The sequence below is a fragment of the Neophocaena asiaeorientalis genome, unplaced genomic scaffold (genome assembly GCF_003031525.2).
Source record: "Neophocaena asiaeorientalis asiaeorientalis breed wild unplaced genomic scaffold, Neophocaena_asiaeorientalis_V1.1 scaffold45, whole genome shotgun sequence".
In the NCBI taxonomy this organism is placed as follows: domain Eukaryota; kingdom Metazoa; phylum Chordata; class Mammalia; order Artiodactyla; family Phocoenidae; genus Neophocaena; species Neophocaena asiaeorientalis.
Genome location: NW_020174642.1, coordinates 13285825 through 13302257, shown reverse-complemented (window position 1 = coordinate 13302257; position 16433 = coordinate 13285825). Strand labels below are relative to the sequence as shown.

General features: G+C 55.3%; 1 protein-coding gene across 4 annotated transcripts in view; it reads right to left on the bottom strand.

Annotated features, from left to right (window-relative positions):
• The window catches only part of PCNT (pericentrin), a 94683-nt gene that overhangs the window by 70217 nt on the left and 8033 nt on the right, over positions 1 to 16433 (bottom strand). For all 4 annotated transcript variants that reach the window (XM_024758236.1, XM_024758238.1, XM_024758240.1 and 1 more), the window contains exons 4-14: positions 16359 to 16431; positions 14491 to 14692; positions 13252 to 13307; positions 12163 to 12337; positions 11578 to 11714; positions 9540 to 9651; positions 7841 to 8081; positions 7509 to 7587; positions 2871 to 3027; positions 1885 to 2090; positions 725 to 1176 (exon numbers count right to left, since the gene is read on the bottom strand). In XM_024758236.1, the coding sequence (XP_024614004.1) occupies positions 725 to 1176; positions 1885 to 2090; positions 2871 to 3027; positions 7509 to 7587; positions 7841 to 8081; positions 9540 to 9651; positions 11578 to 11714; positions 12163 to 12337; positions 13252 to 13307; positions 14491 to 14692; positions 16359 to 16431 (1890 nt within the window). The remainder of the gene's footprint in view (positions 1 to 724; positions 1177 to 1884; positions 2091 to 2870; positions 3028 to 7508; positions 7588 to 7840; positions 8082 to 9539; positions 9652 to 11577; positions 11715 to 12162; positions 12338 to 13251; positions 13308 to 14490; positions 14693 to 16358; positions 16432 to 16433) is intronic.

Genomic DNA, 16433 nt, shown 5'->3' with positions numbered 1-16433 from the left:
TTAGCACCACATGGTACGTTCAGGTGAGTGACAAGAGCTGGGATGGGATTCAGGTACTAACTGTGGACCAGACACCACGAAAGCCTTTCCACTGATCAGCCCATGCAGGAGGGCGCTAAGGCCTCATGAGTGTGTCCACCGTGCCTGCGTCCTTCCAGCTCACACAGTGGGTCAGGATTTGAACTCAGTTCTCAGACCCCAGAGCAGAAGCTCTTGCACCTGCCTCATGACGCTGGGGAGCAGCTGCCGCATGAGAAGCAGCAAAACCAACAGTAGCTCCGGTGACACCAGGGCTCACCAACACCCCTGGTCACTACAGCCCAGATGTGCAAAGAGGCAGCAAACCAAATCACACTCTAAATCTACTTAAAGCTTCAGAGAAGTACGTACATAGTTCAGAAAAACTCTTTATTTTTTTTTTAAAATCTGTTTGAGTTTAAAATACACAAGAAACTTCAGAAATGAACCACACGTCCTTATGATAAATGAGGCTGAAGTTCTGCTACTGAAACCGTAAACCGTGCAAAGAACACAAACGACTGTCACAGATGCATGCAGGGCAGCGTGGATCACGGGACAGGGGCTCCACAGGAAGGACGGGGGTGCTGCTGCTGCCAGCAGGTCCCGCAGCCCCAAGAGCCACGCGTGCCCTCCTGGGGACCGGCCTCACCCAGGCAGGCGGGCGGCTCCGTACTGAACAGGCGGCCACAGGAACGTCACCCACCTGCTCTGGGCCAGCTGCAGCTGGAGAGCACAGTCCTCCTTCAGATGGTCCCGGTCCGTGGGGGCCAGACCACCGCCCAGCTCCCGGCCACACTGGCTGCACTGCAGAGACTCGTCCCCCAAGAGCCCCAGCTCCAGCTGCCTCAGGCGGCCCTGCTGCTCCATCAGCGACCCCTCCAGGTCCAGGATCTGGGCTGCCTGCTGGTCCTGCAGCTGCCTCATTTCGGCTTCTCGAAGCTCAAACCTGTGCATCATGGACAGCTTCTCAGACTCGGCCTGCTCCCGCAGCTCGAGGAGCAGCTGCGTCGGCCTCTCTTCGGCCCCTCTCCTCGGGTCCTCACTCGTGACTTCCCACTCGGCCTCTCTCTCGCTGAGTTCTCGTCTCATTAGCTCAAGCTTCTCCTTAGCGCTCTTCAGTGCTTCCTGGTGGGCTTCAACTAAAGTACATTTCACCTGCAGAAAGCACAATTTTATTTAAGAAGGAGGAAATTAAATGAAAAGATCACTGGCAGCAACGACCCAAATCCATCTCTGAAGATGGAGAAGTTCCACAACATACAAGCACTAGTTCCATATCACACTGAACAGAGCAATGGCAATGTTTCTTATCCTGATGGGAATAAAGGAGCCTAAAATGCACAAATATAAGACTATTTGCTTAAGTAAAACGTGTGTGCATCCCAGCACCTGGCCCCGACTGTTACCTCTGGGGCTGGCAGGTCTGGACACACACGCAAAGGGGAGCTCCTCTGCGGTGCCAAGACCAGCACAGGGGATCAGACACGTACGGGGCCTCCCGTCAAGGGAAGGCCAACCCCGCAGACAAAGGAACCACCACCAGCCAGGACGGAGCCACAGGAGAGCAGCAAACAGCGCCAGGCCAAGTCTCTGGACTTGCACAATGAACGTTCCAGGTTCTACAAGGGACCCCTCGGAGGACTCCGGCCAGTTGCCCTGAGCACTGGAGGCCCCTGTAAGGAGCACACTCGGGCCCCAGCTCAGGTGGCATCCCAACCCAACCCCGAGGAAGGCACCCAGCAAGCAAACACTGCTCCAGGTGGAGGGCGTGGTGGACCTCGGGGGCTTGCGCTGACCCTGACCGGTTAACACGGGGCCCCGGTGGACGCGGGAAGTGCAGAGTGGTGAGGTGTTTCAACTTACTTGCTCCAAGTCCTCTTTTAGGCGGATTTCGTGCTGCAATTTCTCGTGTAAATTTCTATTTTCTACTTTTAAGAGGTCGATTTCTTCCTTGAGCTCCGTCAGAAGAAGCAGGAGATGAGCCTTGTGCATGGTTTCCAGACCCAAGTCTCCGGCTGCCCCCTCCAAGGCCGTGCTGTGTGCACACAGGAGGGGCACCCGGGCGAGCTCTGCAGGGGACCAGGGGGCAGGACCGTCAGGCTGACCCGCAACTCAGACTAGACACCTACCTTCAGAAGCCTCAGACAACTGCACGAAGATCCTGAAACTCCCCGTGTGGGCTTGGTGTCAGAAGTGGACATGACACACCCATCTTCAGCCAAGTGGTCACTGAGCCCCAGGGCCAGACGAGCAGGCCCGTGCTGAGCGGCCCACACCTCCTTCCGCCTGGGTACCGGGTGACCTGGCACCCCCAGAGCTCCTCTGGCCAGAGCCCATCACCGTCCCAGGCTCGATGAAGAGCCAAGCGTGGCCAAGGCACCGGTTGGCAGGAATGTGCCGAGCAGCGGCCGTGGGGCACCCCTCACACAGGAAGGAGAACAGGGAGGGCAAGACGCCAGCAGGCGTGACCCAGCTCTCTGGGCCGCATTCTTCCCCTGGCGGGGACCCTGAGCCGCCGGCCCTCACGGTGGGACCCTCTGCCTTGCCCCCCCAGCTCTACGCAGGACCCACCCTCTCCTGGGCTTGTGTCCAGGGCCGGCCTTACGTCTGCTCTCCTGGGTCCCTGACCATCCCCGGGGATGACCACAGCTTCTCCGTCCCCGTGACCCCGGGCAGGCCCTCTCCTGACACGCCCAGGCCTGCTCAACCCCCGAGGAAGGGCCCACGGCGCCCACACTGCAAAGTGAACGGCCAGTGTGTGCAGGTGACTCTCGTGGGAATCAGTCACCGCCCAGAACGTCCCCTGCAGGCCAGACTCCCGGCGACCCAGCGGCACTGAAGGCACGCACCTGGGCCGGGCTCTTCCGAAGGCCCCACATGCTGCTCCCCTTCCAACACCTGGGTCCCTGCGAGGCCCGCCTCCTGCTGGACTTCCTGGGAGGACTTCCCCGCTGCTAGTTGGCGCTGGTGGTCTCCTTCTAGCTGTGTGTGCAACCCCAGGCTCTCCTTTGGGAAATCACAGAGAAAACCTTCTAATGACTCTGTCAGCCTCGTTCCTGAATCCCTGCCTCCCAGGGAACCCCCCAGGGGACCCACCCCCACGGAACCTCCCACGGAGCCTCGCCACGCATGGGCACGCCGCCTGCTGCCCCATGTCTCGCTTCCAGCAGGGAGGCGGGCCTACTCCACCGACGCCAAGCTGTGGGCACTGAGTCCCCCACCGGACCCCCGTCCCTAGCCCTCCGCACCCCGGGCCAGGCCTCCGGGACCAGCCACACGGCCAGGGCCTTGGTGCAAGGCGCCCTGCTCCACCTGCGGCTCCCGGGTTTCTCCTCACGCCCTGCCCTGCGCTTCCCATCCAGAGCCGGGTGCTGGGCCTGCCCCCCGAGGACGACGCTCTGGAGTGCAGGGTCCGAGAGGCTCGAGGCAGTGTCAACGTTTCCTGTGCCCTCAAGACGCAACCAGTCACCCCATCTTCCTCAAAATCACAGAGAGGCCACGGCAGCCTGAATGTCCAGCTCTCAATAAGCTTGAGTTATCTTTTAAGTCAAGACTGGAGTCCTCATACGGTCACAGGAGAAAACGACTTGACTGACAGGTGGACTCGAGCGCCCCCAACACAACTTGGCTTACAAGGGTCAGGCTTCCCAGCAAGTCGGACGAGAGCGACTCGCCATCCCGGGAAAGAAAAGGGGGCCAGCACCTCACCCCCACCAGGCAGCAGCCAGCTGCAGACGACAAAAGCAAAGATAAACACAGGGAAATCCTGCTGTGCCTGGAGCCTGGGGACGGGGCAGGAGCCGAGAGCAAGGGGCTCCCGGCCCCTGAGCAAAGGGCAGAAACGTGGCCGCGACAGCCACACAAGCCAAAGGACACTCAGCCTCAGGGACAACCAAACGGTTGCAGCCAGAGAGACACTGGCCAGGGGTCGGCGCCGACCAGAGGGGCATGGGGGTTCCCAAACCCACCTGGGGGAGCTCCACCAGGCACCCTCAGTCAACATGGCGCGCCAACACGCCAAATATACGCCACGCACGCGCACACACCACACATGCCATGCGCCACACACGCGCCCACACACGGGACTTCTGCTTAAACACATGTATACTCTATCGTTTTTATATTCCCTCAGATGATAGGAGACATAATTTAATTCATAAAACCTATGAGGAGAAGAAACAGTGAAAGAGGTAATCAGTAAGCCAAAGGTGACCAACTGCTGGAAGACGGGAATCACGGATGCTCACAGAGGTTGAACGGGGAGCCGCCTGAGAGCTGCCCAGACACCCGGGAGGCTGGGAAACGGGTACAGGGGGCACAGAGGTGACTGCACGACCCCCAGGGGCTGTGGACCAGGGAGACTGGCGTGGGGACCCCACTGTGCTCCTCCTCTCAGGGACCCCAGCAGGAGGCTGGTAGAGACCAATGGCCTCAGGAGGGGAAGCCACCCCCCAGCCCCCAGGTGGAGCCTGCCTGGTCAGACAGCCCCCCAAGACCCCACGGTGCCTCACGCTTCGTGACGGCACAGCCTCAGGTCACCAACCAATGCACGGACCACAGACGCCCCACACAACACAGAGACGCAGACGCACGGAGACGCGGCAGGAACTACACGGAGCCTCAAGAGGCCTCTTAACACCAACGGCCGCCTTCGGGGAGGAGACCAAAGACACCCCGTCCCTGACGCTGAGCAGAGGACACAGGAAAGAACACAGAACAAGAAGGCAAAGCCCCAGAAATTAAGAATGACAATGGAAATAAGATAGCCAACTGCAGAATTAGAGGAGAGGGCAGAAAAAAATCTCAGCCCCCCAAAAAAAAAGCCTAAAGCAACATAAAAAGAGAAATGAGAATTGAAGGAAACCGGTGGTTCCAGCCTGGAGGTGCAGTGTGAAGCTCGCGGGAGTGTCAGAGAGAGAACAAACCACACGGAGGAACAGCTGTCCGAACACGCTGAACAGCTGCTCAAGACTTCCCAGAAGTGGAGACAGAGTCAAGGCCCTGCCTGTTCCTGGTGTGAAAAGTGGACACAAGCTGCCATCTCAGGACTCCCTGGAGCGCGGCCGGGGGCCCAGCCATGCCGACAGCGCGGCACCTCCACCGCCAGCGCCAGGGGCAGGAGGACAGGGGAGCCACTGGCTCCTCGGAGCTCCGCATCAGAACAGGCGCAGAAGGCTTCCACTGTCACAGAGAGCTGTGTGAACACCGCTGCCCACAAAGGTTAGAGATGCCAGAAACAAACGGCATGGAGGCCGTTCAACGAAGAGAAACGTAAAGGCCAATAAAAAGATGCCCAGCACGCACTCACCCCAGCGCTTCACTCTCCAGTCATCAACACGCACGACGCAGGCGGTTGGGGAGCTCGTGGAGAGCGGCAGTGTGACCGCGCCTGCATGGGATGCAGGCAGGACCCGACCTGCCAGCCACCCGCCTCCAAGTCATGCCATGAACCTCGGGTTGTTGTTTTAAACAAGCAGACACAATGCAGCCTGTGGAGTCACCAGAGACACAAAAGCAAGCCTCCCTCTGCTTGTCAGTGTCACAGAAGGAAGCTTTTGTGAAAAGGATGGAAATTCAGATTTGATAACATAAAGACAGTCCAGTTCCCCACTAAAGATTAATGAAACACAACCTTTCTCAATGTTTATGGAGACGCTCATATACCTCAACAGCAAAAAAAAAAAAAACACCTGATTAAATAAAAAACAGGCAGAAGACCGAACAGATACTTTTCCAAAGAAGACACACAGATGGCCAACAGGCACATGAAAAGGTGCTTAACATCAGTAATCCTCAGAGAAATGCACATCAAAACCATGAGATACCCCCTCACACCTGTCAGAATAGCTATTATTAAAAAACCAACAAATAACAAAGGTTGGCTAGGATGTGGAGAGAAGGGAACCCTCGTGCACTGTTGGCGGGAAAGTAAACTGGTGCAGCCGCTATGGAGAACAGTATGGAGGTTCCTCAAAAAATTAAAAATAGAACATCATCAAAAAATGCTGGAGAGGGTATGGAGAGAAAGGAACCCTCTTGCACTGTTGGTGGGAATGCAAACTGATAGAGCCACTATGGAGAACAGTATGGAGGTTCCTTAAAAAACTAAAAATAGAACTACCATATGACCCAGCAATTCCACTACTGGGCATATATCCTGAGAAAACCATAATTCGAAAAGAGTCATGTACCACAATGTTCACTGCAGCACTATTTACAATAGCCAGGATGTGGAAGCAACCTAAGTGTCCATCGATAGATGAATGGATAAAGAAGACGTGGCACATATATATACTGGAATATGACTCAGCCATAAAAACAAACGAAATTGAGTTATTTGCAGAGAGGTGGGTGGACCTAGAGACTGTCATACAGAGTGAAGTCAGAAAAACAAACACCATATGCTAACACATACATATGGAATCAAAAAAAAAATGGTTCTGAAGAACCTAGGGGCAGGACAAGAATAAAGACACAGACCTACTAGAGAATGGACTTGAGGACATGGAGAGGGGGAAGGGTAAGCTGGGACAAAGTGAGAGAGTGGCATGGACATATATACACTACCAAACGTAAAATAGATAGCTAGTGGGAAGCATAGCACAGGGAGACCAGCTCTGTGCTTTGTGACCACCTAGAGGGGAAGGATAGGGAAGGTGGGAGGGAGACGCAAGAGGGAGGAGATATGGGGATATATATATATACATATAGCTGATTCACTTTGTTACACAGCAGAAAGTAACAGAGCATTGTAAAGCAATTATACTCCAATAAAGATGTTAAAAAACAAAAAGAACTACCATATGATCCAGCAATTCCACTCCTGGGTATTTAACCAAAGAAAACAAAAACACTAATTGGAAAAGACACACGTACCCCAACGTTCACAGCAGACCCTATTTACAACAGTCAAGATATGGAAGCAACCTAAATGTCCACCAACAGATGAATGGATAAAGAAAATGTGGCACACACACACGTACATACATACACACAACGGAAACAGTACTCAGCCATAAAAAAGAAGGAAATCTTGCTATTTGTGACAACATGGATGGACCTTGAGGGTGTTATGCTAAGTGAAATAAGTCAGATTGAGAAAGACAAATACTGTCTGATCTCACTTCTATGTGGAATCTAAAACACCTGCCTCATGGAGAACAGACTGGTGGTTGCCAGGGGTGGGAGAGGGGCTGTGGGCAAAATGGATGAAGGGGTCAAAAGACGCACACTTCTAGTTTGAGGATAAAAAGTCCTGGGGTGTCGTGTAGAGCACAGGACTACAGTTAACAATGCTGTATTGTGTCTCTACAGGCTGCTAACAGAGTGGGTCTTAAAAGTTCTCAGTGCAAGGAAAAAACTCTACCTCTGTGTGGTGGTAGACGTTACCCGGACTGACCCTTCACAGCACACCCAGGCATCCAGTCATCATGTCATAATGTCCTGTGGCAGCTAGACCTCAAAACAAAACAACAGTGTCCCATCACCTCGTGCTGCTCCAGCTGAAGGCCGAGTTGATCAAGACGGTCTCTTCCTTCTTCTTCAGGCGTCTCTTCTGAACAGGCACTGGATGAATTGAGAAACTGTGCTGTAACGACCTGACACGGGTGCCCCTCCACCGAACTCCGCTGTCCCTGGGATCCCGCTTCTGTGCCGAGGACAGGATGACCGCCGGCAAGGGGGCGCAGCGGGGCTGGCGCCCACCCACCCCGGCAGCACAGCGCTGTCTGCAGCCTGCGCGCAGGTCAGACCAGCGCCCAGCTTTAATGTCATCTTGTCTAGACCCCAATCATAAACGTGTTCTCCTGCGCTGCTTTACCTGATTCCCTCAGCCTCCGGCGGGGAGCTGTCCTTCCCGCCCTGCAGCCGCTGCTGTAACGGGGTCAGGTCCTCCTGGTGGCCCCTCTCAGCCTCCCTCAACTTCTCTTCAGAAGAGATTCTCAGCTGTTCCAGTTGAGCCTCGTGCCTGGTTCTCTCCTGCTGCTGCTGCTCTAAGGCCCGCGCCAGGTGTTCTAGCCCCTCCACGTGAGACGCTTGGGCCAGGAGCTGCTCGGGTAACTCTTTACAGGATGAAAGTAAGCCATCATCTCAAAATGAAACACTTAGGGGAAATCAGAAGCTAGTTAAGAGCCTGCAGTGTGGTGCTGGGGGCAGAACTGTAAAAGGTCCCCCCATCCCAGAACCCCTGAATGGACCCTCCAGGGCTTATGCTACGTGGCACAGGGGGCCTCGCACAGGGAGACCACCCAGGCGGCCTCAGTAAACCCCAGAGCCCTGAGGGCAGAGAGCTTTCTCAGGCCAGCACAGACGTCAGGCGGATTGGAAGTGTGAGAAGCACTCCACGTGTTGTGGGGGCCCTGAAGACGAGAGGGCCGCGTGGCGAGGAACGGGGGCAGCCCCTGGGCCGACAGCCAGCAAGGAAATGGGACCTCGGTCCTACAAGCACAGGGACGGGACCCTGCTGACCGAGGGAGCCGGGCCAAGGCCCAGCCCAACGTCTGGACTTCGGCTGTGGGTGACCCTGGGTGGTTTCAGGCTGCTGAGTTGGTGGTATTTTGTTAACGGCAACAGAACAGTAATGCAGACCGTAAGAGAACTGTCAGCCTCACAGTTCTGACCCAGAGGGTGCTGCCAGCCAGTCCACCAGAGCTAGTTATTAGCTTTCAAGTAACAGGGATGGAAACAGGTCGCTATCCCAAATCAACGTTCCCCATGAGGGTCCTTAAACGCACGGGGGAGGGCGGTGTGGAAGGCGCACACGCTGAAACTGTGTGTGAGAGCACGCCTGAAGCCCACCCACAGGCCAGTCCGCCAGCTCCGCCTGCAGCTGCCCGGAGCCTGACTGGGGTGGGGACGGGAGGCCTATCCACCCACCCAGACCGTCAGGTGTTACCGCGGGTCCCTTCTCATAACTCTGCTCTTGGCTCCTCAGCAACACAAGGGCAGACCCTACAGTTCCAGGCCTGTCTGGAGAGACAAGCCCACGTCTCTCTGCCCCATGTCTCGTGACCTCCTCCCTCTGAAGGTGCCACTGGAGAGCAGAGACCCCTCTGACTTGGGGTCTTGTGAGGGGGAGACCCAGGTGAGCTGCCCTCAGTAAACGTGGCATCACCCTCCCAAACCAGAGCTCAGGCCCCCAGGAGCCTGACAACACCTGACGCAGGTGAGCTCACAGGACCCAGGAGGCAGTGTACACCCACGACCCGAATGCCCACTGAGAACTGCGTTTCGACAGCGCTCAACCAAGCCCCAGCGTGAGCCCAGTCGCACACGTGAACGGTGCGTGTCCACACGAGGACACAGGCTGCCAGAGTCATTGCTCACCAACGCGCCTACGAGGAAGCCAAGGCTGCCACCAGCAGCTCTGCACCGTGAAGCCGCAGACCTCAAAATTCACAGAAGTTTACTAAGCCACCTTCTTGGGCCTGCAAAACCGTTAGGTCCTAGCTCGGGGCTTCAGCAGGGGGAGCTCAGCCCTAGCCGCTGGGAACCTGGATTCTGAACGCGAGGCTCCTCACCACTCGGCTCCTGCCTGCTGGACCTTGCAGACTCCAGCTGGGCCCCCAGGCGCCGGATCTCCTCCTGTGACTGGGCCTGCAGCTCCGTGTACGAGGCGCGCAGGTTCTCCAACTGGAAGAGAAGGCGATGGTGTGGGAGCCCGACCAAGACCCAGGCCCGAGGCAGTGCCGGTGATACCCGTGCAGCACCCGATGGGCACCAGGTGAACACGCGCAGTCTCAGCTCAAGCCCACCCACCTCCAGGAGGCCCCGAGAGCGGACCAGAGGAACCCGCGGCCACCGCGGCCTCTCATGTGGACGCCTCCCAGGCCTCGGCCTCGTTCCCAGCAGAGACCTGTCCCCCTACTTTGTCAGGGAGGGTGGATGGGCCCCCTCCATCTGTGACCACGGGCTCCCTCACCCTCGTGTGGCCTGTGTGGTTTTCTCCACGTTCCCTGGTCAACCTTCCCGGGAAGCGACTCTTTCAGGGATGAACAGAGCTTGCACACCAAGTGTGTGCCGAGTGCCAGCCGGCCCTGCACCGCCGGAGCTGAGAGTGGCTCCACCTGCCCTCCCGGGGCCTGGGTCAGGGTGGCCACCCAGCACCCCAAGTCACAAGCACAGGGCCGAGCGCTTCCGGGGGAGCGTGGGCGGTGCTGGCCTGTGGCTGCTCTGCTGCCTTGTGGAACGGGCCTCTCCTCACCCAGGGCACAGGGCGGAAGGTGACCTCCGGCCACCTCTCTCCCTGGATGAGGGACAGCCCGCAGGGCCCCGCCTGGCCCTGGCCCTGCCCGGCCAAGCTGGCTTGTGTCTGGAGGAGAGCGGGGAGAAGCAGGTGCGAGAGCCGCAGACGCGGCCCCTCCTGGGCTCCACGACTCTCCTCCCTGCAAACCCACACACGGGCCTCGGCTAACTCCGTCTTCCAGTTATTTCCTTTCTAATTCCTTGAACCAGTGCTTGGGGCATTGCCTGACTCTTGGTCTTGGTGATAAAGGCCCTTCAGGTCCTTGAGTGAGATCTGGCCACATCACCCACATTTCGGTATGTAAAGTTCCAACGGAAAAGAGTTCTGAATACGTGAGCCACAGAAATGTTTCTTGCTAACTTCTTGTTTATTGAGTCAAGGTCAGAGCATGTGCCCTTGCACCCCTAATGGCTGGAGCCTGTAGACATCCCAGGGGCACTCGTCAAGGGCACGAATTCTCCAGGTGTAGGACTGAACACCATCATTAAGTCAAAGTCACAGACTCTATATCCTGACATGGCTCCCTACCATATCCACCAAATACTGAGGGTCTCTTTAAAGAGGGGCTTAAAGTATGGAGGTCCCTCAAAAACTAAAAATACAACTACCATATGACCCAGCAACCCCACTCCTGGGTATATATCTGAAAAAATGAAAACACCAATTCGCAAAGATACATGCAGCCAATGCTCATAGCAGCACTATTTACAACTGCCAAGACAAGAAGCAAGCGAAGCATCCGCTGACAGACGAACGGATAAAGAAGATACAGTGCATATGTACAATGGAACACGACTCAGCCACAGAAAAGGACTGCTGCCATCTGCAGCAGCACGGGTAGGCCTGGAGATTACCACACTAAGTGAAGTTAAGTCAGAGAAAGACAAATACCGTATGATATCACTTATATGTGGACTCTGAAAAACAGAACAAATGAATGTGTACACAAAACAGAAAAAGTCACAGTCATAAAGAACAAACTAGTGGTTACCACTGGGGAGAGGGATGGGGAGAGAGGTGAGTTAGGGGTAGGAAATTAACAGGTACAAACTACTGTGTATAAAATAAGCTACAAGAATACACCGTACGGCACAGGGAATACCGCCAATATTTTATAATGAAGTACAATCTTTAAAAATTGTGAATCACTATGTTGTCCATCTGAAACGTACATAATATTGTAAATGAACTATACCTCGATTTAGAAATAAACACAAACATACACATATTAGGGCTTAAGCTTTAGGCAACAACAGAGTGTGAAAGGACCCCAATCCGAGATCTCCCCCAGCCCCCTCGTACAAGGCCTCTACCTCAAGCTGCTTTTCCTTTTCCTTTTCTCTGAATTTCAGCTCCAGGTCTTCCACGTACTGGCAGTGTTCCAACTGCAGGTCCGCGCGTAACTTGCTCAGGGCCGCCTCGTGCTGAGCCTCCTGAGTCTGAAGGGAAACTGGAGACGGGCACGGGCCTCACTCAGCTTGTGACGACACAGCGTCCTCCTCCTCAGTAGGGGCGGCTGCAGGCACGGCGGGCCCCCCAGGCTCTTCCAGACCCCGTTCTCAGGACTCTGCTCTCTTCGGGGAGGAAGGGAAGGGAAGCCACAGGCCAGCAGACAGCATCTACTGACCACTGGGCCCCACCGTGTAACAGAAAGGGAACAATCACAAACTACTTTTTCAGTAGCAATTTAGTAGAAGAACAAAAGATTTTGTTTGTTTGCAAAAGATTTCTCTGAAATGAAGGTTTCGGAAGGTTTAGGGAACCTGAGATGCCTGTGACCAACGAGGAGGGACCCCAAGGCTGACTCTCCTGCCAGCCAGTCACATGGCATTTTTTCTGGGATGACACACGAAAACTCAGTCCCCTTCCAAACTTGCTCATTTTAATGAGAGACTCACATTCAGCCTGATTTTTGTCTTGAAAAACCTTCTCCAACTCAGCCTTCTGTTCTGCCAATTCTTTCTTAAACTGGTTTTGTAAATTCTCCAGTTCTGACCGATGCCTTTCCGATAATTCTCGGCGTAGCTTTTCTAAGCTCAAGTCTCTCTCGGATTCCCAGTCTTGCTTCAGGGTCTAATTTAAATAAGGAAAAAGTAGATGATGGCCAACAGTTTATTACTGCGGTAAAAAAATTTCAACTGCGCATTCGAAAACCGTCACCCCCGCCCAGACCAGACTGCGAGTACAGGACACAGCTCGGGACGTCCAGTCACACAGGAACAGCAGCACCTGCAGGCAAACAGCCCAGGACACGAGCACCAGGACCACCTGCCAGAAACAGAACTGGTCGCTGAGCAAAAGCACAGGAACTCGGCCGGCAAGACAGGCATTCGTCCCTCACGCAAGACCCGGGCACTACAGCGACACCGTCGAGCTCTGACGGGGTCAGGCTCTGTCCCAGGCGCCCTAAGAAACGAGTCCCCTCTGTCCAGCTCAGAGGGCAGGGGCTGGGGCACAAGGCCATCCTCCACCCACCGCCTGTCCAGAGTGGCCAGGGCACACCTCTCCCCTCAGCCTGACGTCACACATCCCCTAACACTACACACTTCCTCGGCCATCACTAGCGCCAACGGCCCTTCTACAAGCGTAGCCTTGAGAAAGGGATGGGTCACAAGAGTCACGCTCATCCCACCCCTCCACCCCCCGTGGTTCCCCGAGGCCCATACACATCACTTGATCACCAACTCTGTGGCGTCCACATCTCCCGTCCGTGAGGACCAAGGTCTGTGTCCCAAGCACAGCCAGGGCCGCGCCACAGGGCTGCTCAGAACCAGATGGGAGGAAAGAGACTCGCATCACACCAGGCAACACAAAAGCCCACAACCAGCTGCTGTGATGAATTCACATTGTGCAGAGAAAGCAGCCCATCATGCTTCACCCCCGCGACTCCAGCTCTGACTGCATTTTGTTAGAATCAAGGGGCGGGGTCCCGGGTGGGGATGAGGGAAATACCGCGTACACGGAATGAATTTTCTTATCCTGTGTACCTCTATCATCTGGGCATTTTTCTCCATTTCTGATTGTAGCTTCTCCTTCAGGTCAGCTGCAAGAGAAACATAAAAAGTCGCTCAGATCACCGCAGCTCAGACTTTTCCACAATCTGATCCCCCAGGAAACGAGAAGGCTCCCGGCACCTCTGGCCGCTCCACCGAACACTTGCCGACATTAACAGGACAGGACACGTCTGTGAGAAACAAGCAGGTGATGATGTCTGGGTTAATTAGCAAATCACACTCATGCCTGACAAAGGACGGGTGACGTCCAGCCAGAGCGACAGTCCAGGAGGACCGGGCGAGGCCAACTCTGGGGCTTCACAGATCACTGAGCGCTGAGCCTGCATCATGCTTCTGCTTACAGGGACCTCGGCCCATCCACTCCACACTAGGCCACTGTGCACCCGGGGCCCCGTAGTCCAGGATCCCGCTGAGCCAGCTTCCAGGCTGGGTGATGGACCACAAGTAAATGGAGAGAGGTAAAGACGTTCTAGGTCCCAACAGCTCCCCGCCTGAGAGAAGAAGCACAAGAAAGGAGGTGCTAGGCAGAGGAGGCTGGACCAGCGGGCACGGCCAAGCGTGGGGTTGGGGAGGAATAGCACCAGGTGACAGCCAGCAAGCCCTGGGCGCGAGGAGGGCGTGGGGAAGGCGGCCTGGACAACTCCAGAAATCACGCAAAGGCCCAGAAGCCAGCCTCCGATGGTAGGTCCCGCCGGGTCCACAGGGGCCCCACCTGCAGCAGAGCTTCAGGGACCCGACGGCAGGGTGGGCCTCTCGGGGGACCGTTCCCAGGGGTGCACATGGAGGAAACAGCATCGAACAGGCCTAACTAAGGAAGGCATATTTCATATTTTTAAAATTTAACAAAAGCAGGGGAGGACGTGGAACTATCTCCTTGTGTTTGCCTGAATCTAGGTGAAGAAACAGGCAAGGCATCAAAGGACCGACAAGGCTGCTCCTCCAGGTGGGTGGGCCCCCAGGAGAGGGAGACTCTGCAACCGGGGCAGGTCACAGGGAAACGGGCCAGGGTCTCTTCTCCGGGGGAAGAACGTTCTAAGCATGAAAACACGAAAAGCCACCAAAGAGTTGCCTTTAAACACTTTAAGTGGATGAATCATGTGGTACATGAACTACAGCTCAATGAAACTATGTATGACTTTTACAAAAAGTACTAACAGGGTCACAGAAGCCAGGCGCCTCCGACGACACCCGCGGGCCGGCCGCCGAGCGTACCTGCCTCCTCCCGGACTAGCTCCAGCTCCCTGTACGCGCGGCTCTGCAGCAGGGCCCGCTCCTGCGCGTGCCGCCCGGCGAGCTCGGCACGCAGCTCGGCCAGCGCCGCCTCCTTCTCGCGCTGCAGGTGCGCCTGCGTCAGCTCCAGCCGCGCCGCGTGCATGTCGCTCAGGCTCAGGCGCAGCACTTCCAGCTCCAGCTCCTGGAGGACACCAAGTGCAGTGAGATAAGCCAGGCCCACGAGACAACTACGCGATTGCACTGCCCCACTGCCGTGAAGCATGTAGGACCGCCAAGTCACAGAGACAGAAGGTAGAATGGCGGCTGCCAGGGGCTGGGGGGCGTCGCTTAGCAGACGGGGTTTCAGGTTGACAAGATGAGAAGAGTTCTGGAGACGGATGGTGCTGACGGTTGCATAACCGTGTGAATGTACAAACACCAATGAACTGTGCACCTAAAGTGGTTAAGATGGTAAAATTTATGAGTGCTTTACAATTAAGAAAAGGACTGTGACAAAAACGGAGGTTGAGGGAGTATAAATGGAGTTTTAGTAATTACTATGCAAGAGGAAGGTGAAGCTGTGGATTAAATTTAGATTTAGATAAGTATATATGTTGTATTTAATAACCTCACCATTAAAAGAATAGAAACTGTATATTATTACTTCAAAATGAACAAAGGGAGAATTTTTTTTTAATCCCCTGATAAAAAATAATCCAAAGAAGACAAAAAGGAGAAAAGAAAGAAACAAAACAGGCAGGACAAATAGAAAGCCCAATTAAACGTCTGATGTAAGTACAAGCGCATCAGCGATTACAGCGATTACATTAGATATAAGGGAATTCACTGCCCAGTAACTGTGAGAGTCAGTTAAAAATCAACCCTATGCTGCTCACCAGGCACACATCTCAAATAGAAGGATGCAAAGATGCTGAAGGTAAAGGAGAGAGAAGACCAGAACCACGTCTGATCCATTCACACAAAGCTCTACGTCAGAATCGGCCAGGAGCGTGCTCGCTTCAGGGTGGGCAGCAGGGAGCAGGGTCCAGCACCGCCCTGCCCCTGAACTGTAGAGACCACGTGCTGTTCACGGTGTACTCATCTGTTGGGCTATATCTAAGTTTTGTGTACTTTTCCACAAAGATGCTACAAGTCGCAGTTTAAAACAAGTATGAAATGTGTATTTAAGGCTGGGTTTTACGGACCCCACTAGAGACCATTTCTCCAGGCCCTGCCAGGCCCTCCTCTGAGCTAGATTTCTCCTGCAACAATGCAGACTAAAAACCAAACTTGTGGGCTTCCCTGGTGGCACAGTGGTTGAGAGTCCGCCTGCCTATGCAGGGGACACGAGTTCGTGCCCCAGTCCGGGAAGATCCCACATGCCGCGGAGCGGCTGGGCCCGTGAGCCATGGCCACTGAGCCTGCGCGTCTGGAGCCTGTGCTCCGCAACGGGAGGGGCCACAGCAGCGAGAGGCCCGCATACCGCACAAAAAAAAAAAAAAAAAAAAAAAAAAAGAATGGATTAAAGAAAAGTAATCAATTCAACACTCATGGAAGTCACACCAAGCACTGTGGTACGAACTGGGACGGTAAGACCAGCGCCCAGCCGGCAAGCCCGTCCCCCAGTGCGTCTCGCGTGCGGGGCTGCCCACATCGGCATGGGCATCGAGGGCCAGGCCCAGGAGGCACGCTGACCCCACAGGACCCTGAGTGAAGGAAGGGCGACTCTCCCTTCCATGCCCACCACCAAGATCAAAGGTCACAGGAAGACCGCCTCCAGCTTCCTCAGCTGGCTCCGGCCCCCACGCACGCAAGGGAGGCGTCCTCAACCGGGACACACCTTAACCAAGAACCCAGGAAAGGCATACCTTCGTCATCACCCCAGGCTGCTCCGGACCGTCGTCTTCCAGCTTCTGCAGCGTCCCCGCTCCACCGGGCTCCAG